Source organism: Podarcis filfolensis (genome assembly GCF_964270895.1).
Source record: "Podarcis filfolensis genome assembly, chromosome: 12".
Taxonomy (NCBI): Eukaryota; Metazoa; Chordata; class Lepidosauria; order Squamata; family Lacertidae; genus Podarcis; species Podarcis filfolensis.
In genome coordinates this window covers 38,558,646-38,585,680 of record NC_139614.1, presented here as the reverse complement: position 1 = coordinate 38,585,680, position 27,035 = coordinate 38,558,646, and the positions used below count along the sequence as shown (strand labels likewise).

The 27,035-nt window shown below is 41.7% G+C and overlaps 1 protein-coding gene across 1 annotated transcript in view; it reads left to right on the top strand.

Moving 5' to 3' along the window:
* ODAD2 (outer dynein arm docking complex subunit 2) overlaps positions 1–27,035 on the top strand; it is a 158,348-nt gene that overhangs the window by 116,856 nt on the left and 14,457 nt on the right. The window contains exon 27 of the mRNA XM_083580125.1: positions 1,044–1,379. Within this exon, the coding sequence (XP_083436251.1) occupies positions 1,044–1,379 (336 nt within the window). The remainder of the gene's footprint in view (positions 1–1,043; positions 1,380–27,035) is intronic.

Sequence of the window (27,035 nt, the reverse complement as noted above, 5' to 3'; positions counted from 1 at the left end):
AAGCAAAGCCAGTAAAATTGAAAGTGGCCGACAATTCTCAAGGAGCTGGTGCTCTTGCAAGCTGCAACACATGTGCATGCTAAAATTTAAGAAGCATCTATTCTGGCTTTGAGGAAGATGAAACCCTGGAAGCCATAGGGCTTCGGTGATCCCTGCTTTCTGTACTTTTTATTTCATTTTACAATGTTTTTATGACTGGCTATCCGGGCAGCTGATGGCTGTAGGACTTCTGTGGAAGCACCCGCTAGGCATCAGAGCCTTGGTCCATTTTGTCTCCATTTTGGCCAGATGATGGCAGTTCAAGGAATTCTTTTGCCTTCTGCCTCCACTCCCTCAGAATGAATTTTAGGTAGCCCCTGTGTTTTCTTTTTCAAGGTGGAAATTATCCTTTGTCAGATTGGGCTGCAATTTCTAGGGTTATCTTTGCTGCCACAGACACACCAAAAAGTCAGGTCCATCTAGGCCAGGCATAGGCAAATTCGGCCCTCCAGTTGTTTTGGGACTACAACCCTAGCTAACAGGACCAGTGTTCAGGGATGATGGAAATTGTAGTCTCAAAACATCTGGAGGGTGAGTTTGCCTATGCCTGATCTAGGCTCTTATGCTACATTACTCCCTAAAATAATGGTGGTGATCACTCTGACAAAACACCAGCAACACTCCTGCATGTCATCAATAGATGTCCATCAACAATTTGATTTCAGCGATTCTCAAATGGTGCACCACACCATTTAATTTCATGACCTGTTCAGTATATAAAACATATGCTGATCATAAATCACTCCATGTAATTCTTATTGAAGATCAAAAGAGTGCTCAGGAAATGCCCTACCCCTTCTTCTAGTTTGAAGAAATAATCTGAAACTGGTTTTAGATGAGGCAGGGGAAGTGACTGGTGGCATCTTAATGGATTTTCAAAACGGCCCTTCTTATAATCTAGTCTGATCTCACTTATCCTCTAAAAGATGAATTATGAATAAAAATATATATTTTTTTAAAGAGACATAGGTAATGGTGTTCTCTGATGGGTCTTCTCTCTTCAGATGGCGAAAACCCTCCCAGAAGCCATATGAATGAAGGGGGATACAACACGCCTGTTCATCACACCGTGATTAAGACTGAAAGCTCAGTAATTAAATCTGGAGTTAGACCAGAAGGAAGTGCCAATGAGGATTATGTATCGCCCCCCAAATACAAAAACAGCTTGTTGAACCGCTACCTGAATGACTCGTTGAGGCATGTCATGGCCACAAATGCAGCCATGATGGAAAAAACAAGGCAAAGGAATCATTCGGGTTCGTTTAGCTCCAATGAATTTGAAGAGGAACTGGTGTCTCCGTCATCCTCCGAGACTGAAGGCAACTTTGTCTATCGGACAGGTAGGGTATAATTTCCAAAGCTGTCGTGTTTTGTTCATTCATTCAACCTGGAAACAAATGTTATGGCTCCTGGTGGTGCTAATTTGTCTTCTCAGAGTGTTTATAATTCATGGCACTTTTAATTATGGCAAGTACCATGAAAGTGCAGCCATCTCATCAGCAACCTAGTGAGGTAGGTCATTGTGGTTTTTCCTGGGTATTTTTGCAGATGGATGTTTTCGGATGAGAGTGAATGACTTGGTTAGCCTCCCAAATGTTCCTATGATAAACTGTGAAAACCAGTCAAAAGTTCCAGCATGAGGACAAAGCTCACCGGTACTAGATTATGAAATACAGGCTTCTTAATTTGTGTATCCAAGCATGTGTACATACACTTGCTGTACTGTTTTTTCCTTCAAGAAAGGCACAAAAGAGTTTGTGTGACCGAAAGTAGGTGCTGGTGGAAGATATCTGAGTTTAGGCCACCAGTACTGAAATGGGTACCACAGATCTTGAAATATTCCTGCACACCTATCGTCAGATAAGTCCATATACAGATTGACAGCAATTACCAGTTAGGAACTTAGCTGGGGTATTAATCATTCCAGCCATGGAAGATAGAAGTGCCTCATTCTTGAAGACCTGTGGGGAATGGGTTGGTAAACTACAGATAACTGAAACTTTCTAAAACTGGATCAGTTCAGGGCATCCTTTGTTTGATCTTATCACATATATGGTATGCTTGGATTAATACAGTCATAACGTGGTTCTCAAACGGAATCCATTCCGGAAGTCTGTTCGACTTCTGAAAATGTTCGAAAACCAAGGCACGGCTTCCGATTGGCTGCAGGAGCTTCCTGCACTCAGTCGGAAGCCAGGTTTGTGGCGTTCAGGAGCCAAAACGTTTGAGTCACAAGGTGTTCGACAATCAAGGTACGACTGTATAGTCATCATCCCTGACCACTGGCCATGATGGTTGGAGCCAACGTCCCACAACATTTGGAGAGCAACAGTTTGGGGAAGGCTGTTCAAGGCTTTTTGTAGGGATTCTGAAGATTGCTTGGCTGGATTTCAGACATGCACGTTCTGTTTGGTTTAATCCTCAGGATTTCCAGAACTTCAGCAGGTCTTCCACTTGAAGAGTAAATGATCACACCTTGAGTTGAGGGGGTTGGCTGGGTGCAGTATAACATAGTGCTCTAAAACATTTTGCGTAGAGTAGGAGCTGTGGTTGCATAGTTAGTGTTTTCCAAGTGAAATCTCTTGGTTTTTCGAAAGCTATTTTTCAACATTCCAAGTGCATTTGGTCTACATTATGTGATAATCGCCTGCCAAATTTTAGTTTTAAAATGAGTGTTGTTCAAATGAGCACACGGTAACTTAAGACAAGTAAACTTCTGGTTTTCTATACTTACACAACTGGAATTTTAAAAACGGGCATAATCTTGAGTAATCAAATTGTTACTGGACTCTGTCTCTTGCCTGCCAGCATTTTAGCTTTGAGTGGGGAAAAAAGGCTCTTTTAATAGGCTGCGGCAGCTGTACGATAACCGCTGCAGCATTAACGGGCTGAGCATTTGGAAAAACAAGCTACAAATTGTTACACGATCGCTCTAATCTCCCTGTTTTTATGTGTGCAGAACCTCTCCTATTTAGCATGCAGTCACACTTACCTTTCACTGCAACACTTTTTTTATTCAAAGCGCAAAGCAACAAAGAGGTAGATTCATAGCATGTTCATAGCTGCAAACAATTCTAGTGGGTTCCCCCCCACCCCGCACATACTAAAACTGAAAGAACAAAATTTATTTTATACATGGAGTGGTGTTGTATTGAGCCCTTGCATCTACTTCTAAAATATATTATATTCCAGAATTTATTTTACTATCTTTTATAAACATCTTGACCATCTTGGATCAGTCTGTTCCGTAAATGCCATGAAGATAACTTGCATCTTCCTTTTTTCTCTCTCTCTTTTTAAATCCTCAGCAATGTATTATCATTTTCTGAGGTCTTCCGAAACGTCTGCATATAAAAACCCTAGTGGAACTTAACAGTGTGTGGCTATTTTGACCTCTTTCCATACATACAGTTTGGATTACAGAACCAAAAACATTTTCCAGAGGGGGAGCCATATAAGCCTGTTGCAGCAAAAAAAGGTCTTGTGGCACCTTTTTAAAGCCTGACACATTTATTATGGCATAAGCTTGAGTGGCCTGAAGCCCACTTCATCAGATGTATGAAATGCAATCCTAAACTGGCAGGCATTTAACGGGATGGGCGGCGGAGTGAGGTCAGAAGGAAATGAAATGCAAAAAGAACAGACAGTGGCAATTATGTAAAAAGCAAAATAGTTAGCGGCCATTAACAAAGCGTATTTTCCAGAGGGCATTTGGAGAAGGAGAGACCTAATTGCCACTTAGTGGCTCCTTGTTGTAAGTTCTAAATGGATTGTGTGTGTTTTTCTGGATTTTGTTGTCTGTTTGTTTCTGTTGCAAACCTCTCCTGTGGCCTGTGCAAAATGGTTCAATAGAAACCAAAGAAAGAAAGAAAGAAAGAAAGAAAGAAAGAAAGAAAGAGAAAGAAAGAGGTGTTGGCAATAACGTAAACTGTCTGGTATTCCAAGTCAGTTTCTGCCACGTTAATTACATCCTGCAGTGTTAGTTTGGAATGTTGGTTTGTGCAAGCTATCTTAAATCACAATTATTAGCATCCATACCAAGTATATATATATATAGAGAGAGAGAGAGAGAGGGAGAGAGAGAGAGAGACATATATTTATTTGTTATACCTTGCTGTTACACGAGACTCCCCACTGTTCTCCGACCATTCATCTTGACCCAAGTATAACATAATTGTTGCGATGAGACTGTATTGTTCGGAGTGATTGCCACTGGGGCCAGCCAATCAACATTCTGCACAGCCAGCTTCTGAACTCAGTTCTCTAAGAGGGTTATGCCATCTCCATCTGACAACTCACCAAACAGTGTGAATATAGAGCTGTAGCACGCTCTCTACTCATCCTAATGTCTGTGTGCAAATCAAAGTGGCAAAATTCTGTGCATCAGCACTGCTTGCTAAGAACCAGACGATTGAAGCTTCTGAACCAACCACACTACCACCCAACATCTCAATTTAGTGTAGTTGTCAGCATGTAATGTGGCACCCCAGGGCTATGCTGCCCATGAGGCAGAGCTAACCAGCCGCCGCTGGCAATGGAATCCTGTGGGGCAGTGCCCCTGCGGGCATCCCACCTGCCACTGCAGTCACATGACATCCCACTGGAAGCTGCCACTGAAGCCACACAATCCCAGTGAGCAAGGCTTCAGTGGGCAAGGAGTGGGGCTGGGTGGCCAGCACTGTTTTGCTTCAGGTGGCAAAACAGGACAGGCCCTCCCGGGTGCACACCCATATCCTAGCTCTTTGCTATGCTGCTTATCCCAAATAGAGTGGTACCTTGGGTTACAGACGCTTCAGGTTACAGACTCCGCTAACCCAGAAATAGTACCTTGGGTTAACAACTTTACCTCAGGATGAGAACAGAAATCACACGGTGGCAGTGGGAGGCCCCATTAGCTAAAGTGGTACCTCAGGTTAAGAACAGTTTCAGGTTAAGAACAGACCTCCAGAACGAATTAAGTTCTTAACCTGAGGTATCACTGTAGTCTCTTGCTGGCCTGTATGCAATAAAAATTGTGTTTGATTGCAATTTAGCGGAGCATCTGTGATTATAACAACCAAGATGGATTGTTTGCTTAACAGCCGATTGGTACATGGAAAGGATATACTCATAAGTTTCAAGTAGTGTTGAGTGGGAAGATTCTGGCTTTTGCCTCACTGGAATACAGAAACCAATTTTCATGTATGAGCTGCGTTACCCAGATTGTGGTAACTATGGAAAATGCATTGTATTTGGGTTTGATTTGTGTTGGATCTCAGGGCCAGCACGGTTTTGATACCAGAGCTTATTCCTGGAACATAGCAAGTAAGAATAGTTGTGAATGCCTCTGTGAAAGCACAGAGTGCGTTGCCACTGAGTAGTCACAGTCTGTCTGAGCTGAATTGAGCTCCTGACGGTATACATTGCCTCCTTAAACCTCATTATTTCCTTCAAAGAATTTTGGGCACTGTAGTTTGTTAACGGTTGCTGCGAATTATTAATTCTGTCAGGAGTGTACACTACAGTGCCATGAATTCTTTGAGGGAAATAATGTGCTTCAAAGATGTAGTGTATACACAGGCTTCGTCTTAACAGAAATTAAACTCTTAAGAACTTCAGTCCAGAGCTTATTTGAAAGCAGCAGCTCCAGATTGTATTGAGAAATTAAGAGCAGTGGACAACAGAACTGTAACAAAGGAGAACTGAAAAGATGGGGCTGTCGTTGATTTTCTTTGCATTTGTGTTGGTAGGGAAGCCAGAGCAATTAAAAATGAAGCAATTTAGATGGGGAGATCTTGAAAAGGCTGTTTTTGAAGACTATTGCTTATTTTAGGTGTTTACATTGAGGGAAATTTGTGGGTTTTGGATCTCTCCTCACTTTCTTATTGACTTCCCTTTTTGCCCCTCTATTTATGGCGCTTGACCTTTAATATGTTCTGTAGCAATAGATGCAGCACCACAATTCCCAGTGGTTCTTCTGAAAAGTCAGAGTGCTCTACATCTTAACTGAAAGACTGTTCAGAAGAGGCCAGATTCATAGGTATACTGTCTTGTCTGCCTTGCCAAATTTTGTTGTTGTTTCCAGTTAACTTTTACAAAACATAACCTGTATTTTATTTTATTTTGGTTTGGTTTTTAAAAGGGCAATAAGTGCTGCTCTTTTTTCCAGGACCATTCAGGGGCTTGCAAAAAACAACAACCCCCAAACCCTCAAGCCACTCCTGAACATCTGAACTGCATTTTTGTGAAATGTGTTGTAGATTTCTCTAAAGGAAAGGGGCCTTGTCGTCAAATGCCCACCCCTACAAAGTGCAAAACCAGACTCATGCAGCAGGAAAATGAGAATATCAAATAAAGCATGAATTCACATTACTGATATGTAAAGGACGTGTAATATTTATGGGATATTTGTAAAAAGAAGAAGAAGAAGAAGACGTTGGCTAAAAGGCATTTTAAAGCATTCTTGTTTTTTAAGTTCTTAGCTTTAATTGCCACTGTAAGATGAATATTACAGGCCCTGAAAACAGGTTGTATTTTGATACTACTTAATGATACAGATGGTGGCTTCTAGGGCAAGTGACAACCAAGTAGTTTCTATTGATTTTTTATTTTTATTTTTTTAAATGCATCTATAGAGTCAGCTAAACCATTTATGACGTTAATCAGATTTATCCATTTTGGGATGGATAGGAATCTACTATCCTTGGTAATATAACCTGCTCCTTGACAATATAAAAGATGATACATGCATGTGCGACTCCTCCCTTTATAAAAAGTATTCTGACCATGCATCCAAGGTAGTGCTGAAATGCACTTATCTTATTTGCATTTCTCTCTTGCCCTGTCGCTGATGCCTGGGTTCGGACGTAACAGATAACATTGGCTTCGTGCTACGTGAATACATGTTCCTCTCTCGTTTTCCTTCCCTGCCTGGGGGGTGGGGGGTGGGATGAGAAGCATCTGCTTCTGGTTTTAAACTAACCACAGTTCCCTGTGATGCTGGAGCTTGGAATTGTGGATTGTTTAAACAATTATTACAGAATCAAACTGAGGTGTCTTTTTTTTTTTTTGGTGAAAGTTATCATTTAAAGTAAAGGGTTTCAACACCACAGGGAAGTGTGGTTGGTTTGAAACAAGAAGCAGATGCTTTTAATCTCTTCCTCCTGGTGTGTGGATGGGGGAAAGCAGCAGCCAGAGGCTTGCAGCTGCTTATTAGTCATCTTATTTATTTTATTTTTATCTTGCACTTATAATCCTGCCTTTCTTCCACCGTGCAATTCAAGGAGATGTACATGTGGCTCTTAGGCAGCCTGCCACCCAGGCACTGGACCCAATGGGGGCCTCTTCTGCCTTCAGACAACACTCTAGGATCATTTTCAGATCCATCCTAAATTATGCCTTGAAGAGTTCACAAGAAATAATAAACACATAGGCTCAATGGACACAATGATATATCAATGCCGTAATACTTCATAATATAGTGTATATATCTACATTAACATGATAACGAACACTACAATTTTTTTTAAGCCCAAATTTTTGCACAGGAGTGGGAAATTTGTGCTCCCCCTTCCCAAGTGTTGTTAAACTTCAACAACTATAGCCTCAGCCAGCAAAGAATTGTATTCCGCAACATCTGGAAGGCTAGATTATCCCCATCCCTGTTTTAGCAGGAAACCATGGTTTCCTGTTACCCCAGAACTGGGATTAAGTCTCAAGGTGAGCAGCTACCACATTATATTCACTTCCTTTTCTGTTTCTTCTCCAAATCTTTTGGACCAACAAGGTAGCACTTAAAATAATTGTCGGGGTGCCTCTAAGAGCAAGTCGGCATTGTCAGCTGGAGTTAAGCTAGAACAGGTTGTACAATTTTACCCCATCATGCCTGCTCCTTGGTCTAGTGATACATTCTTTCTTCCTGCTTAACATAAGACCCGCTGGAAGATAATTTTGCTAGTTTTTAGCTGCTGAATTGCTTCTCACAACCCCACATACGTGCTCAGACTTGGCAAAGCTAAGTATTTTTTCAGAAAAGCCCCCTCAGTTTTTATAATCCTGTGACGTTAAACTTTTGCAGCCTATCACTGAACACACACACCACTGTCTTCCTTACTCACCCCTAGGGACAGAAAATATCAGAGGATCTCATCTCCCAACTTTCAGGATGCTGAGCACTGTGGGAGGTTATATATACCAGTGTGTGTGTGTGTGTGTGTATAAATTTTTTATTTGTTTTTGCACACGTATTCCAAACATAACATCCCATCTTATACAATATAACAAACCTTTGGCTATCACAGCCTAGGACTTCCGTCAACCTCGACTAATGGTTTTCTAACTTTCTTTCTGATTTTGCATTTTATTTTAATAGTTATTGCTATAAAATCCAAACACTAAATAAACTCCTCCTTAGTCCTTTTTTGCAATAATCCACATAGTTCTCCTTACAAAACTTCTTGCAACACTACAAGCGACGTCAGTTGATTACAATTGTCTTTCAAATATATCATAAATTTCTTCCAATCTTTCAGGAAAGTCTGGTCTTGCTGGTTCCGAATTTTCCCAGTTAATTTTGCCAACTCGGCATAGTCCATCAGTTTCATCTGCCAGACTTCTTTTGTTGGTAGTTCTTCTTGCTTCCATCATTGGGCTAATAGTATTCTTGCTGCAGTTGTCACACTGTGGGAGATTTTGTACAGGATGATGATGCAGCGAGAAGTGGCAAGCAAAAGGAGGGACCCCAAAGCCATTTTTCCTCCCCCTGATGGCAACACCTTGTCAAAAATCCAGGTTCATTTGTCTGCAGAAGTGCCTTCCTTTTAGTTGAGCACACTTCTGGCCAGTGGCGTAGCGTGGGGGGTGCAGGGGGGGCCGGCCGCACCGGGCGCAACATCTGGGGGGGTGCGCTCGCACTCGTAGCTCTCTGCCCCTACCTGGCTCACGGGTTAGGGGGCGCAAATTACTTGCCTTGCCTCGGGTGCTGACAACCCACGCTACGCCACTGCTTCTGGCATCAACATTTGGCTAAGGATAGATAGCCTAGATGACTATAATGGAGAAGTGAAGCTACAGGGCGGGGAAGGGATTGACATTCCTTGCTGTGTGACTGGGGTGAGTCCACAAATCTGTCTCCATCTCCTTCTGGTTGGCCCAACACACTTGCTCCAATGGGGCTTAGTCATGACTTCACTCTTCCTGTACTGGGGCCAAGAAACTTTCTAATCTCCATCCAGTTAAAGTGTGTAAGGATCTGGGCGATATTAAAAAAGAAGACTTCTTTTCTGGCTATTCTGGCCTCCATGAAACTCTTCCAGCACCTGGTCCCCATTTAGGATTGTGGCCAACCAAATTTTGTAAGAAAGCCACCATTTTAAAGATAGCATATTTAAAGAGTGTGAAACCTGGAAAAGAAAACGAGATCCCGAAGAAACAATAAATTGCTGATTTAATTTTAAATCTTCTTTAAGGCCAGGTGGGTTAAAATAGTTAATTCATGTCCCACTGGATATATATGGGTTGCATATCGTATTTCTTACTGACATTACACTCACACTCACCTAGCTTGCAAAATTTTGAAAAGTTTCCTCTTAGCTTAGTGGGGGGGGGCCTTTGGTGCAATCCACTTCAGTTTTGTTACAAGCAGATGCCACTAATTTCATAGTTCCATGGGGAGGACAATTTAAAAGCCTGGTGGGCAGCTACTTGGCTACCTCCCTATGAAAGTAAATTGGAACTGAGTGGTTCAAGGGGCAGTATATGCAACCTGCTTGCTCAGTGGAAGTGGCTGCCCCTTGAAGATGCTCAGCAGAGAGGCTTTCTGACCTTGCCATGCGTTGAAGCTGCAATTTATTTCAACAATTTGCATACCACTTCATCACAGTTGTCATTAAGCGGTGAACCAATAAGGCTAAAAATGAGTTTAAACTGTAAAATCAGAGTTCAATCAAAACACCTGCTGGAATAAAACAGTAAGTTCCATTGTGAGGGGCCCAGTTTGACCTCAACTGGAAGGGAGCGCCATAAAATTGGGCCCACAGTACCGAACGAATGGCTCCTGGTAGATACTCTGCATCCAAGTCATGGAGCAGCGCTCCCCTGAAGACGGTAGTGATAGAGCAGGAATATAAGAGATTGGGAGGTCCTCAAAGTATCCTGGACCCAAGTTGTTAAAAGCTTTGTAAATGAAGAAGAAAGGCTTGAACTTGGCCTGTTAATGTATGGGCAGCCAATGCCTGCTTATGAGGACTGGAGTAATTATGTACAGCATCATTCACCCTGGCTGTGCATGGATGTGTAGGAAAACGTATGTGCGCAGAGAAAGCGCCATGATTCTAATTGAAGTGAAAATACAGAAGATGGAGAAAGCCACATTCTGTGGAATCTTTGCACGTGAGGTGTGAAGGGGAGATGTGCAGTCCGCCATTGGCTGGGCCTCCCAAGTGAAAAAAGGTAAAGAGACCCCTGACCATTAGGTCCAGCCGTGGCCAACTCTGGGGTTGCAGCGCTCATCTCACTTTATTGGCCGAGGGAGCAGGCGTACAGCTTCCGGGTCATGTCGCCAGCATGACTAAGCCGCTTCTGGCGAACCAGAGCAGCACACGGAAACGCCATTTACCTTCCCGCCGGAGCGGTACCTATTTATCTACTTGCACTTTGACGTGCTTTCGAACTGCTAGGTTGGCAGGAGCAGAAACCGAGCAACAGGAGCTCATCCCGTCGTGGGGATTTGAACCGCCGACCTTCTGATCAGCAAGTCCTAGGCTCTGTGGTTTAACCCACAGTGCCACCTGCGTCCCTATGGGCCTCCCAAGTATATGCTCCCAAAGTATATGGCTATTGAGTGCATGGGGAATCCATTTCATTTTGCATTGTATTTACTGTGGTGAATACTGTTTTGTTTTGGCTTCTGTGTAAAGTGTCTAGCAGCAGCATGATGGGCAAATGACATGCGATGCTAAGTGCACCACTAGAAACCACATCGGTTTTGAGAAATGTTTAATAGCTTGTGCGCCTCCCAGATTTTCATTGGAACTGACTGCAGCGTGTGGTGCTCTCCCTGTCTGCTGAAGTTCCCCCCAAAATGGAGGCCCCTACACCTGCAGTGAAAGTTTTTAAAAATACTGATGTAGTTGACATGTTCAGGGTCATGCGCAGTTTGACCCTAAGTATATGCAGGAAGGGGTCATGTCTTCACTTTGAAGAACTGCCCTTGAAATTGCACACATTAAATCCTTTCTGAAAGACTATTTGGTTTCTAATATTGCATGCCCAAAGCTTAAATGTTGAAAACGATTAAGCTATTTTTCAATTAGTGCTTTGTGTTGATCATCTACCTTCTGCTGTGCTTGGTTTGAGCATTCCAGTTCCTCCTTGTGACCTCCGGACAGGGGTGTGTGTGTGTGTGTGTGTGTACATTTTAGTACACTAAAGCCTGTGCATATGGCTAAAATATAATTTTCAGGAGCAGAGCTCTCTCTTTTAACAGGGTTTTTTTTCTTGCAGGAGAATGTTGTCACCCGACCATTCGCCACCCACCCTGTGTGAGCACATGTTTGAAGTAAAGCTTTAGTGCTCAGTTGAATGGAAGTGACACGCATACATACTCATGAGGAAGCAAGAGTATGATTAACGGAAAGCCCAAAATGTTAATTCTACAGTAGCGTGGAGGGGGAGTTAGATTTGGGGAGACTGTAGTTCTTGGCAGTAATATGAAGGGAAAGGAGAGCCCGTAAAGACTTCATTTCTTTCTGGAAAAATGTCTGACTTGAAACCTTATACCTGGGAGGTATTTTTGTAGGTTCCAGTCTATTGCTACTGCTTGATGTAAATAAGACAATGGCGACTAACAATTTGTTAAATTCTGCCTGTGCCTCTGTCTGATCAGCCCATGCCCCTTGTGTAAAATTAGGCTATCATGGTGCTGTTCGTACCACTGCGTTTAAAGGTTGTATCAGTATTTCCACAAAACCCTTTTTTAAAATATACATAGCCAAGCTTTTATAATCCAGCTGTAAAAATTCAGTCTGGGTTGAAACTTGGCAAAGCACCGGACTTATTCTCCCATCTGTGCTGAATGGATTTAAGCAGGTACCTCTCAATGATATCTGTCTGTGCATTAATGCACTTGCAAATCTCTTGCTCTTTGAAGGGGGAAATAAAACTGGAGGCAATTTGCAGAGAGTAGACGTACCTGAAAAAGAAATAATAGCTTCCCCAGCAGACCTGGTATAAAATGTGGGGTTTTAAAAGCTTTTTACTTTCTAAAAGTGCAGTGTTTTTCATCCAGTTACATTTCCCCTTATTCTGGTTTCAGTCGGTTTGTAGCTGTTGTCTACATGGGCCATTTCCCATTTCATTGCAGCACCTCACCTTTAGTTGTGATTTCTGCTACCAAATTATCAGACTTACCAGATTTGCTCTTTAAAAATACTAGACAGTGCCTGTGTGTCCCCTCCCTTCTAATAAAGCTCTCACCTGTGTTCCAGTGTCCTACCTGGAGATGATGCCAGGGATTGGACATAAGACTTTCTTCGTGCAAATAGATGCACTATGGCTCTTCCCGCTGTTCAACCAAACAATGGTCGCACATTGATGCAGGGTTTGTACTCCAGGAATAGGAGCACCCGGTCTCTCCTGGGAAGAGTAAGAGGGCATTGGGATTGAGTCCAGATACCTCACCTCTTCTCCAGTGGCAACAAGGGCCAGTACTGATCAGCTGCTGGAAGTGAGACTACATGACTGTTGGCTTTGTCCCTTCATGGGCAGAGAAGCTGTTTGGGCTTCCTGGTGGTATCATTTGTTAAAATAAATTGAATGGGGTGCATTTGGAAATAAACAGCACTTTGTTTTGCAAACGTTTTGGTATCTCTGGACTTCTGCAGTTTCTTTCTAACAGCCATTGTGTCTCATTCCATTTTAAATGATTGTGACTGATGGTTAAAGTGAATTACAAGAGGGCTTTCCCCTAAGAGTACCTTTTGCAATTGGATTTTGAAAAGGGTCAAAAATGTTCTTATAAGCTAATACTCTTCACTCCTAATGGCAGTTTCCTAACTTACCTGTCTGAGTTAGGTTCTTTGTGACTTCATAGACTGTTTCATGCAATGCCAGAGTTGATGAACCAGTATATCCTTATGTTTGAGCAAATCCTGTGTCCCTTTATAGATCTGTGGTTTTGTGTTTTACCTACCATGATTTTAAGAACTGATTTACGTATTCTGCTGAAACTGGCCATTTGGCCATAATTGCAACAGCAGAGAGACTCCATGATGGAAGCGCTTGGCTGCGCGAAACCAGAATTTCTTTAGTATGTATCAGTGGATCTTCCGAGGAGCGCTTAGGGTAGGATCTGCATTCCAGTGAAGCAAAAAGAAAAGAAAATCTCACTGATTTTAACACACCATAAAGCTGCAGGTCGTTTTATCCCAGTCACCTTCAGTTTTATGTTCTAATTGGCAATACTTCACCAGTTCTGTGAAACCTTTCAACAGATTTGTCTTGAAAGGAGATGAGTAAAACAGAATTACCACCACCAACTCCTTGTGCTCCAAAAGGGTATGTTCAGACTCCCAAACAAGTGTGCATAATATTGCAGGTTTTGGGTGGAAGGAGTCCAACGGGTATTCTTGCACTCATGGAAGAATTATTGATCCAGCATAGGTGTCAGCTAACAAAAGCGGGAAGCTGTTTTATTCCCTCTACACACACACCCCCCGCCCAATTCTACCTTCCACTTTGTTTCGGAGGGTCCCCCAGCTCTATAGGACTTATTTTTGGGATGGCAGAAATAGCAAAAATCACTTTCCCTCCTCATCTGTTAATGGACACCTCCACTGGGGTCAACAGCCCTTCCATAAGTGCAAGCACACCAGCTGGGTTCCAGTGAGGTCTGAGAATGTGGATAAGGTGCTAATAATAATAATAATAATAATAATTTATTTATACCCTACCCATCCGGCTGAGTTTCCCCAGCCACTCTGGGTGGCTCCCAATCAAGTGTTAAAAACAGGGCTGCCTTCAGATGTCTTTTAAAAATAAGATAGCTGCTTATTTCCTTGACATCTGATGGGAGGACGTTCCACAGGGTGGGCACCACTACCGAGAAGGCCCTCTGTCTGGTTCCCTGTAACCTCACTTCTCGCACTGAGGGAACCGCCAGAAGGCCCTTGGCGCTGGATCTCAGTGTCCGGGTTGAACGATGGGGGTGGAGATGCTCCTTCAGGTATACAGGACCGAGGCCGTTTAGGGCTTTAAAGGTCAGCACCAACACTTTGAATTGTGCTCGGAAACGTACTGGTAGTGATTTCACCACAATATGTTCTGTTGCTTCTTGACCACCATGGGTGGTGTAGCTAGCCTGGTGTAGCCAGATGGTTCAGGGAGTGGTTGACATGTATCTGCATGAGGTGTTGGTGCCTGATGGTTTGTAGCAGGCGGTAATGTCCCTGGTCACAAATACCCATTTTTTGATAAAGTGTTTAAAAGGGTATCAGTGGTACATCTGCAAACAGTTGAAGGAATTTGATGATACTGATCTCAGTGTAGGCCTGGGCTTGGAGCAGAATCTGTCTTGGTTGCCCAGGTTGATTACCTTTTTTGGGAGAAAGGATGAGTTTGATCCTATTGGTCTCACTTGATCTCTCAGTCATTTTACTGTTGACCACACTACCATCTCGGAACAGCTCTGTGAGTTGGGAGATGGTGGCACCTGCTTACAAAGTTGGGTTCAGAGGATAGCACTGGGGGGTTATGCATCTGCCCTCAGGCAGTTGGGTGCCACAGACAGAGTGTTATTTTGTCTCCAGTGCTCTTCAATGTCACTAGGAGATTTGGGGCATGTTATCATCAGTATTCTCCCAGCTCTGGTCAATTTGGATTGATGTTACACAGTTACATAGTTTGGGTGGGGGGCTGCTCCTAGATGCATCTGTGTCACTGGCAGGCCAGGTAACCTCCTTGACTTAGGTTGATATGCCAAGTAGACCCTTTCCTGAACAGGGATAACTTGGCCACCATGATTCATCCATTGGTAAACTCATGATTAGATAACAGTGGTACCTCGGGTTACATACGCTTCAGGTTACAGACTCCGCTAACCCAGAAATATTACCTCGGGTTAAGAACTTTGCTTCAGGATGAGAACAGAAATCGTGCAGCGGTGGCGCAGAGGCAGCAGGAGGCCCCATTAGCTAAAGTGGTGCTTCAGGTTAAGAACAGTTTCAGGTTAAGAACAGACCTCCAGAATGAATTAAGTTCTTAACCCGAGGTACCACTGTACTTAATGTCCTCTGTGTGGGGCTCCCCTTGAAAGTGGTGTGGAAGCTGCTGATGGTGCAGAATGCTGCTTCTAGGTTGTGGGGTGGAAGTGCAGCAGCTGCCACTGGGCCATATTAAAGGTTTTGTGACTAGCATTTAATGCCCTGAACAACTTGGAACCAGATTAACTAACCCTGTAAGATCACTTAGATCATCAGGAGAGAAAATTAGTTGTGGCACCTGACACTACAGAATGTCACAGCCTGGTGATCCCCTCATGGGTATTTTCTGATATTGCCCTCACTATGGAACACCATATGAAGCATCATCTATCAGTTGCTTCAGACATCTTATGTCTTTTTGTTCAGGTTTTTTCTGACCTGTAAGATTGGACACCGTTGTTGCTTGCTCTCTCTTTATTGTCTCTGTATCTACTTACTTGGGACGCGGGTGGCGCTGTGTGTTAAACCACAGAGCCTAGGACTTGCCGATCAGAAGGTCGGCAGTTCGAATCCCCACGACGGGGTGAGCTCTCGTTGCTTGGTCTCAGCTCCTGCCAACCTAGCAGTTTGAAAGCACCTCAAAGTGCAAGTAGAAAAATAGGTATCTATTCCGGCGGGAAGGTAAACGGTGTTTCCATGTGCTGCTCTGGTTCACCAGAAGTGGCTTATTCATGCTGGCCACATGACCCGGATGCTGTACACCGGCTCCCTTGGCCAATAAAGCGAGATGAGCACCACAACCCCAGAGTCAGTCATGACTGGACCTAATGGTCAGGGGTCCCTTTACCTTTACTTACTTAGTTACCTACTTACTTAATTAAATGCATATCTCACCCTTCCTTCTAAAGGCCTCCATGAAGCTATTTTTGGGGGGGGGGTGGATTGTTTTCATTTTGTAAATGCTAAGAGTTTTTAAATATTAAGAGTTTTGGAAATGCTTTTAAATAAATATATAAACTCCTTGCATAGATGTACTTTTTGGGGTCTTTTCATATAAACTTATATCCCACTTTTCTTTATAAATACATAAAGCTGTTGACAGTGAAAACAAGAAGATGCAGATTATAATAATGAAACACAATAAACAGAACATAATGACAACTGACATCAATCCGCAACAGAGAACCTCATTTCCAGCAGTGATAAAATGAATAGCATCATTTTGAAAACAGAGTTGGCCTGAGTCAGAGCAGCCAAAAGAAATCTAACAACCTCGCCCAAAAGCTTTCCCCAAAAAATAGGTGGTAAAAAGAACCATTTGATGTCAGTTATTTGTGATGATAATTTTTGTAGCAGTCAATTAATCTGTTATTAAAAGGTAGCACAGGTTTTATGAATAGTTACTCAGCTTTTACATTTATTCTCCAAATAATCAAGAAACAGGACAAACCCTCCATATAACTAGGAAGCTAGCTGACCGGTAATCATTTTGGATATCCACATAATATATTCAACTTTCTAGGGGGAAGTGCCAAATGCCTGCAATAATTTTTTTTTTAATGCTTTCCCTCTAAATTCAATACAATGATTTTTTTTTCTAGTCCTTAATTGACGAGGCTCTCATATTTCCCAGCAAAGTGTAAAAGAATTCTTTCTTTCAAATCTTTCATTGTAATGGTAATATTTTTAGGAGCAGGACTTTTGATCCTTAGTACAGTAGTCCTCATTGTTTAGATATGGATGAAGACATTCACTAACCGTTTCTAATTTAAATAGCAAAGCTCCATTACTGATCTTCTCACTGAGGGTTACCTGACAGCCAAAGGTTTCCAGGAAGGAATACAGTTTAGATGTTGCTGTTTTGGTGGATTACGTTATTTCACTCACTGTAAGACACTGGCACCTGGGCCAACTGGTAGGTTATAAGAAAAGTGAGACTGGTACTTCATCATTTGTCTCTGGAGAAGCAAATTGTCTTTTTTTGTGGTGACCATAGGTCACATCCACACCACACATTTAAAGCTCATGGCTTCTCCCAAGGAATCTTGGGAGCTGTAGTTTGCTAAGGTCCTGGGAACTGTAGCTCTATGAGGGAGAAAACTACAGTTCCCAAGATTCCTTGGGGAAAGCAGTGTGCTTTAAATTTATGGTATGGAGGTGACTTATATTGCACTAGTAGTAGTATTCTATATTCTGTACATTCCCTATGCTCCTGTGACCCCACATTAAAATCTGTGCTCAGATGCTGCTATGTTTAGAGGACGAGCTCACTCTGTATATGTGGTTAAGGGGAATTGATAATAATTTGGTGGTTCAGATGTTCTCTGTGTGCTTTTTAACACCACTGTTCTCTTTCCGATTGTCCAGTGATCTAGGTTCTGTTGTAGCAGATTGCAGTAATATTTTGGGTTGATATCAGGAGGTGCCAGGCAATATAGAAAATGTGATGGTCTCTATAGTATAAAGGGCTGTGCTCCAGGATTAAGTGGAAAGGTATGAAAACTTCATATCACATAACTAGATGTTATGTGCTGTAACTCAGATTTATACAACTGGAAGGCTTGGAGTTTATAGTGTGGAAAATTCATTTGTGTAAATTATGTGCAAAATTAGACATTCTATAAAAATGTGAGCTTTATCCAAGTCTTGGGGTGAACATCCTTGCTTGCTTAGACATAACGGGAGGGTTTTTAATCTGTCTTGCTTCTACAAATTCAAAAGAGCACAATCTGTTCTGTGATCTTGTTGTGCTACAATATGCACATGTCAAACCTTTTAGGAATAGTTCCATTTTTCTTTCAGTGACATCACTTCAGTGTAAAAATATGAACTGCAGGTTTTTATGGAAACCAAGAAAAAAGAAAACACCATAGCAGAGTCCTCTGATAAACAAAATGTCATAAATCTTAGAATTGTAGAGTTGGAAGGGAACCCGAGGATCATATAGTACGATCCTATGCCATGCAGTTATAGACAGAAGCACAAGAATTCAATTTGTGAAAATATGTATTTGTTACTTATAACAACATCAGTAATGATAATAACAGTATGATTGGCATCACTGACATCAATCCCATGCTTCTGAAATATGTCTGGAGTGTAACTGTATACTGCTTTTATGTTTTATTTCAGAATGGTAGATACACATTTTCTGTTTTGCCTTTCCAATAGAAACAAAATGTTTTTAGTTTAACTCATTTTAAAAATATTTTCCCTTGAATAAATACAAATAACCCTACACATTTCTGACAATTTATTTACCTTCTTTGAGCCCAAGTAATGCAAACTTGCACAGCAAATTCCATACATGTGTTATCTTTCTCCCTTTTGAACCTAATTTTCTGTCACTCCAACAGTTTCTTTTTTAAACAGCTGTATCAAAAACAGAGGCAAGAGATTGTATACAGGGAGAAAGAGTAATTTTTTTCTAAGTCCTTTGGCATTATGAACATAGATGTCTTTACTGTGAGAAGTAATGAAAGACAAGAGAGTTCTATATTTACTTCTCTCTTCGGCATTAAAAAAAACCCTCCTATCTGCCATTCCTGCCTTCATCACAGACCTCATTCCTTTCTCTTCTCCATTAGCGTTCTCTGTTCCCTTCACCCTATAGTTTTGCCAGCAGCATGGCCCAAAGATCGTTTGGCCCATATTTTTGTCTGGCTCTAGCTAAACAGTGATCTGACATTAGAGTACTTTTCTCTGGGTTTTCCTTCTCCCCCCAGGGAACAATTCTTCAAGGGCAACCTGCTTGTCCAGCATATGAACATGTGGAAAAATCCACTGCTGTGCAGTAATGATTTTCAGATGGCCCATTGTTGCTGAAAATCTTCTCGAGAGCAGCCGCTTCTCCTGCTGTAGCACCTCAGCACCTTGCCAAAGTGGGGCTCTGGAGAAAGCTCCATATTTTCGTTTTGCTCGGTGGTGAAATGTGCTACGTTGCACATACCTGACGGAGAACCATTTGATTCCAGCAAAACGGAGTAAATTTTCCGGCGAGGGGCTTGCGTTTAGCGGAGCGTAATGTGTATCTCTGCCCCACCTTCTCATTCCAGCCTCGCTGCTAAAATTCTGGAAAAAGTCTGGTTGTGCCAAATATCCACAACGGCAATGGCAAAAGCATCCGAAATATTGTTCCACAAATGAATGATTTTCACATATTTTTGCTTTAAAGCATTCAGAGAGAGGGAGGGTGGGTCGGAGAGAGAGAGGGTAGCCTTTCTGTGGAGAGAGCAGCAGATTTCAAAATCCAGCTACTTTCTTTTCACTGTTCTACTTTGTGAGAAAAGCGCGTTCCTTTAAAAAGAACTTTCACTGCTTAATCTTTAATTAAAGGCAACATTTTCTTTTAATTTTAAAAGGCTTGCCTTGGACTAAAATAACATGGAACATTTTTAAAACTTGGATCCAAGCTGCTGTAGATACATTTTCTTTAAACCACGGAGACTGCAGTGAGATTCCTCCCTCTGCCAAACAGACTACAAATTGTTACTGTGGGCAATAGGGACTGACTTTCTGAATGCCAGTCAACCAGACAAGAACGCTTGTTTTTCTAGAGTTGTTCCTCCCCTTGGATCCTGTTCTTGAATGACTTAAACCCTGTATATAACAAAGTGTTGTCGTCTCCATGAGATAATTATGTAGATAGTCTCTCCTCTGTGTTCCTTTCATGTTTCCTTGTCTGAGGTACTGAATAGCAATCGATATGCAAAATACGGAAGCAAAATGGAGTTAAATAAAAAGCAAGAGGAAGAAAATAGAGGAAAGAGATACACTATTCCGAGTAGACCCTGGACAGATTTCACTTGGTTAAGCAATCTTGATTTAAGCTGAAAGGGAGTGAAATATGTGGTAGTAATTCTTAAATGTTTGCCCTATTAAGTTTCCAGTGTTGCATTTGTTCAGTGTGTGGGGTTTATCCTCCCTCACTTTATGTCTGAACCACTCTAAGCAGATAATTTTTTTTTTCTGTTCTAAATATTTTAGTGGAGATTTCATCCTTGTTGTAAAAAGAATTCCCCAGCTCAGTTGTCATCTTAGATTTTATTTGGAAATATAAAGAAAAGTGGAAGTCTGAGTGTTTATGGTCAAAGTCTGGCTGGGAGTAACGTCTTCTTCATGGTATTTTTAAATTTTATTTTATTTTTGAAATTTAAGGATCAAGTGTGCAAAAGAATTTTTTTTACTAATTACTTCCAAAAGCGAATGGCGTTTTGGGCTAGACTGCGTATTAGGTCTGATAAAATGCTGAAGGAATATTTTACTCTGTCTATTTCTATCTAAGCCAATGTTGCTTGTGTGTTTGCTGTCCTGTTTCCATTCTATTTCCACATGAACCTACAAAAACTTTTTTAAAACCTGCACAAAAAATGCATTTAAATATGTATTTTTAAACGTATTTTCTTTCATCATCCACATTTCTAAGCATGCCCCCCTCCTCAAAACATGAATTTTTAAATTTCGTCTTGGTACAGTTTTTGTGCCAAGAAGTATGTCCAAACATTTGGGAAATATAATATCTCTAAATGACTTCAGATCTACAGATTAGTCTGAGAGGTGTGGATCAGGGCAACTCATCTATGAATTCACAAAGATCAAATCCCTCAAGCACCCTTAATTTTACATTTCCTGTGCTTTTAATTTCTTGTTTATTATTGTCAATACAAAAATTCCTGTGACACCCAAAGGCCTGAACTTGAGAATTCCTGCCACAAACCTAGTTTACAGTTTGGATGCCTTGCAATACCTTGACCGGGGCTGTACATGTTTAGGGGGTGTTGTTGTTCTATTCCACTTTTCCAAAACCGGGCAGCTGAATTTGCACATTATGCAAAACATTTGCTGGTTGTGCAAAACTCTTGTTTTGCTTGAATAATTTTGCATGTTTTTTGAAAAATCTGAAAAAGCAACTTGTCTGCAAGTCAGTCCAGTTAGTTGCATACGACTGAACACTGGTTTTGGTGTGGAAGGACACTGGAGCTAGACTGACCCTTTGCTGCAAGTATGGGAGAAGTTTAGCTGGAAAAACCAAAGCAGTCTTTGCTTAGAATTTGGGGTGATTTTATATCTGTGGGGGCTCTTCCTGTGCTCTCTTCATTGAAATGGGTGGGGCTTGCGCTAGACTCTGTAAAGGAGGCCCAGGGGAGAGACTGAGAGGGGAAATTTTCAGCACTTACTTATCTCTGTGATGCTTATATATTGAAAGTATTGGTCTCCGTCTCTTGTAAAGTGAAAGAAGGAATGACCACAACGGGAGGTCAGTAGCTCCAGGCATGCTAAGCAGTCGGTGAGCAGCCTATGGGTGTGGATTTTCAGGGACAGGTGAGAATGGTAAAGGTGTTGGCAGAGTGAGTGTTCAATGATGGTTTCCTGCATATGCAAAAAGGTTTGGACTGATCCTCCATATAAAACCTCAGCATGCCACATGCCTGTAGTTATACTTATTTTAATTAGTGCCTATATTATTTAAATCTGTTTAAACAAGGTAGCCAATCAATAGGTGTATTTATAGTATTTAAACCTGTTTCTCCATTAATTTCATTTTAAATTTAAGCCATTCCTTAGGGACTACTTTAGAGAACAGAATGTTGAAAATTGGTGTTTATTTGTTTGATAAATTCCTAGCCTGTGTTGCCACTGTGAAAGTGATGTCGAGTCAGCTTACAAACAGTACAGTAAATACTAATTTAGCTGCTAGCAGAGGGGTCCACCAATGTTTCTTGAGTTAGACTGGGATGCAATCGACTCTAGGGGCCTCTCCTGAATTAAACTGTTGGATAAGTTCCACCGCTTTGTTAGCTGAAACTGGTGCCCAGGTCGGCAATGGAGAAAGTTCTCTCATTGGAAAGATCCATTGGGATCTGATTCTGGAGTCATCTAGAGGACATTCTTTGCTCTTCATGGAAGTGACAAAGGAGTGGAACATCTTCCATATGATGAAAAGGCTTGAGGTGTTTGATAGTTTTAGAAAAAGGGGGGGTGGGGAGGATGGGAGAAGAATGCATGTTTTAAAAGTTATGAATATTGTGGAGAATTGATCCCGATACAGAAAGGTGCCTACATTCTTAAGCAAGAGTGCATATGCTTAAGATCACTTAACACCAATGGATTAACAGTTACAAGATCCTAATATTCGCCCTTGGTTTAGAAATTCAAAACACATTTGGGGACCATAGGGATCTTAGTATTACACACAGAGAAAGAGAAACAGAGAACACACAAGATTGACATCAACCCACCCTTTCCTTAAATGTGCAGATTGTGATCTGTGAGACTCTTCAGGCTCATCGTGCTTGGTGACTCCAGTAGCAGTCAGACTGTCGCCATGCTGACATTGCACTGCCATTTCCAGCTTCTTGTGTCTATTGATTGCCAATCCTGAGGTCTCCAGGGCTATTAGGCAAAACTTGCTTTACCTTCCTGGAAGTATATGCCATTTGTGAACCAATGTATACAAATTAACACTGGCCGGCTTCCAATTATGAGGCAGCTGGCAGCTGCCTGTGCCAGTGTGCTTCAAAACAACATTTGCCTAGTGTGAGGAGAAACCTTAGTTTAGATTATATCATCCAATAGTGCAAGAAATATGTGCTATTTTTTTCCTCACTGTATAAATATCTGCCAGCAGAGTAAATAAGTTTCTGCTTAAAATACATAGATTTTGTAATTAAAGCACAGCAAGGTGCATTTGCTTGGGTTTTGATCATTAACATAGGCTTCAGTCTGGGCTCCATTCTCGGGAGATAGCTGAGTAATTTATAGTTACACGAGGGTTGTTATGATACAGAGAGTTTCCTTCTGAAAGGAGTGAAAGCCATCACTCTTGTGACATTCTGTTCTGTTTGCTTTGCAGTTTTTTGGGCGGGAGCCCATGAAAGCCAGTGGGAGACACACTATTGATATTTGCTAGGCTGAAGCCCAAATCCTCCAGCCACCATCTTTCACCAATGTACTACGATGCCCCTAAACAAAGAATTATTCTTCGTGAGTCTCGCACGTAGTGTAAACCCCATGGAGGTCAGGGAGGCCAATCTCTTTGTTCAGTAAAAATATTTATGCTCAGATCCCAAAAACGTTATGAATCATTTTTGGTGTTTTAAGGTCAGGATGTGGAGTAAATTATTCCAAAAGTTATAGTAGCCAAATATTATTCCCTCCAAAGGTTTGTGTAATATCTGTTTATCTGTGGTCAGATGACTGCCATGTATAATTAGAGGCAGACTTTGTTAAGTTACAGCTACGTCAACACAGCTGAATATAAGTTGAAGTTGTTGGTGTACTTCTTTTTTTATTAGCTACCAGAGGACCAAAAGTTTTCAAGAAGCTTCATTTAAATGGATCCAGACCAACAGACTAACAAGCCCCAGGGCTTCTAGGTCCTCTGCGGAGGCCCAAGCAATTAGCAATGGGTGATTCTTCCAAGCTCACCTCAGATTAACTTGGAAATGATGTGAGATCTTTCCTCAAAATGATGAAGATCTCAGATCATTTCCCCAAGCCAAGGCACACAAAAATGGCCCAGCTCTCAGATTCTTATATACCTCCATTCAGTATAATGGACCAATGTTGAACTATTAGGGGGAACATAAAAAACTGCAAGGGCAAAAGCTGCAGAGGGCAGGAAGCTCCCAGCCACCCACACACCCCACTGGTCCTCTGCAGACTGAGGAGAACCTCACTGGCATCTCTACAAGCAATTACAAAAAGAGCCATAAGCTCTTTATTGATCATAGTTCTGCCCCCCCCCCCACCTGCTTGTATTCTAATCAATAGTGTGTTCTTGCACTGTGGCTCCCCACTTAAAATCTTATCGCAAGCGACACAGTTTTGTTTAGCGCAGCAATTCATAGGATTGGGTGCTACTCATAGGTCTAACACCAGAATTTGTGCACTTTTCAAGAATCCAAGGACTTGGATGAAGGACACCTCACCAGACCAACCCAGAGGGCAGTGCTGGTTTTGAATGAGAGCCAAGCTTAGCTCTCATTGCCAGCCACCATTTTAAATTTCCCAAGATGCAATTCCTTGGTTTGTGGATCTATGAAATGTATTTGTTTTCTTGATCTATAATTTGGGTAGAACATGTATAACTTGGCCATACCTTGGTTGGGGTGGTGAGGGTCACTGAGTCCAGGACACACACACACACACACACAGAGAGAGAGAGAGAGAGAGAGAGAGAGAGAGAGAGAGAGAGAGAGAGAGAGTCTGACACCAGCCCTGGCTGCTCAGCTGCTTTTTACATGTATTTGATTAGATGTGATAATTCACCTAAATTCTAACCATATTTCAGGCAGATTAGGAAGACAGGACTTGCATGTTTATCTTAGCCAACAAGTACTAATGGAAAACTTTTGAAGCCCCTGTGTTTTCAGTAGAAGCAACCTGTTTTTGCAACAATGTTCTTCCTCAACAATTCATTGCCCGGCTTTTGGAGTGGTATTATTCAGTACTGCTAAATATACAAGTGCAGTGAAAGTTTCGATTTTGAAAAACAAAACAGCTGCTTCTTTTCACTCTCGAAAATATTTTCTTCGAAGGACATCAAAATATGTAACCCACAAAAACTCGATTAGGTGTGTACATAGATTTTGTGTATATCTCAGTTGTGTTTCCTGTCCTTTCACATTTACTGCTATTTTGCTCTTCCCCATCAGTACCTTATTTCAAACTAGAAGAATATAACCCCATTTAACACAGTAGGCTTTAAAGATTTATAGACTGCTGCCAGCATTGTTAAAGACTTATTTAGTAGCCAACTACTTTCTGCAAAATCTGTACACATGTCGGAAAGGCTAACATCCATTTTCAAATCCTCACTTTTGATGAGGAATTCGGTGCAAAAAATTGCCCAGTCAGCTTAAATGGTTCAGGACTACAATACCTGAAGGGCCACCTCTCTCTGTAGAGTGAGATCATTCTCCGAGTGCCTTCTTTGTGTGCCTCCTCCACAGGAGGTCCAGAGGGTGGCAACACAACAACAACAGGGACTTTTCTGCAGTGGCACCCTGTTTGCTGGCCTTCATTATAAATCTTTAGGCACCAGACAAAACATTCCTCTTCAACCAGGTCTTTGGCTGATTGACATCTGATGCCCTTTTAAATGTGGGGGGAGCGTTATTGGTTTGTTGTTTTTCTTATTTTTACTATGTATTTTGTGGGTTTCATATTTTAATTTTATGTTGTGAACTGCCCTGAGATCTATGGATGAAGGGCGGTATACAAATTAAATAGATGATGATAATAATAATAATAATAGGCATCACATCCACCACCACATTCACATGTTTTGCCAAAGGAGAAAAGCCTTTGTTATATGCTTTGACTGACTTACCATTGTCTCAAGTCCTCGCATCAATGATCAGTATTTTGTCCTTTTCGGCCAGAAACAGATTTAAAGACAGTACAACTTCCCATTCTTTAGCATTTACAGTGTCTGGGGGAGGGGAAAATAAGCAACATGTATATTCTCTCAGACATTTAAGAGGTCTAATTAGTCAGTGTCAGAGAAGCAAATCATTCAAGAAATTTACAACTAGTGCACTAGAACTCTGACACATTGCTGCAAAGGGGGCTGTCTAGACAGCGCAATTTGGCATGAATAAAAATGGTGTAAGGAAGATGATTGGGAGCAACCAGGCCCCTTAAGCGACATTTTGGCCCCATGGAAGAAAATATGTCATGGGGTCTCTCTTTCCCCTCCTGCTCATCACTGACCTTGACTCCACTCCAGAAGGACCTCATCTGCAATGATCATTATGGTTTGAGATTTTTTTTATTTAATGCAGCGCTCTTAACTACACACAGCCCCAGACCCAGCAATTTTGCATCTGGGATGCAATCCAGCAGAGTTGAGCATGCATGAGCTGATTCATTTCAGGGGGCCTAATTACCAGTAGAATTATGGCATTAATCTTTAAATGGAGCAAGCGATCAGTTTTGAATAATCTGGTTTTTTTCTTATTGGAGTACATTGGTAAGAGACAAGCAGGAAATTAGAGCAATTCCCCTTACTTTGCAGCTCTTTTATGTGTGAAGAAGTCTTAAAATCACCTGGTTGTGTGCGTTATAGAGCATACCTGCTTCCATATCCAGCCAATATAACTAAATCATATTTTACTGCTACAATGTCAGCATTAAGGATGAAATATGGCTTTGAAATCTATCCTTTCCCCCTGCGATTTAAAGCAAAAAGCAACAGGTGTCTATATAGTAGTGCCTGTCCTGGCTGTATTTTAGAATTTTAACTTCTTAACACTTCTTAGTTCTCTTTTGCACTTTTAAAAGTTTTCCGCTCCAGTTTTCTAAAACAATACAGGAGGCGAAAATGTGACTCTTGGCTCGACCACCAGGAGCTGCAGTTAAGAAATTGGCTGCTGTATTTCTTGAGTTTCTTTGTTTTTGGGATGTTTTTATTGATTTTACCATAAGCAGACTGAAGTATAGACAAGATATATAAATGTACAACCAATCAGTGAAAAAAGAGTTTTTGACACCTTGTGTGCAATCGTATTTCTTCATGGTATGTATTCTCACACAGGGCAAGTTGCAAAGTGGGTTTCCCCTAGCAAAATAAAAATAAAGAAGAATCCCATTGAGGGGATTGGAATATATGATCCATATCAAGGATGGGAAACCTGTGGTCCTGCAGGTGTTGCTGGACAGCTTCTCCCATCACCCCTGACCATTGGCCAGGCTGTCAGGGGCTAGTGGCAGCCAGAGTCCAACAGTGTCTGGAATGCCACAGGTCAGCCATCCCTGTTCTGTGTGATGCACATGATCAAGAGGGCTTAAAGCTTCCTGCCACCTTTGTGCCAGGTG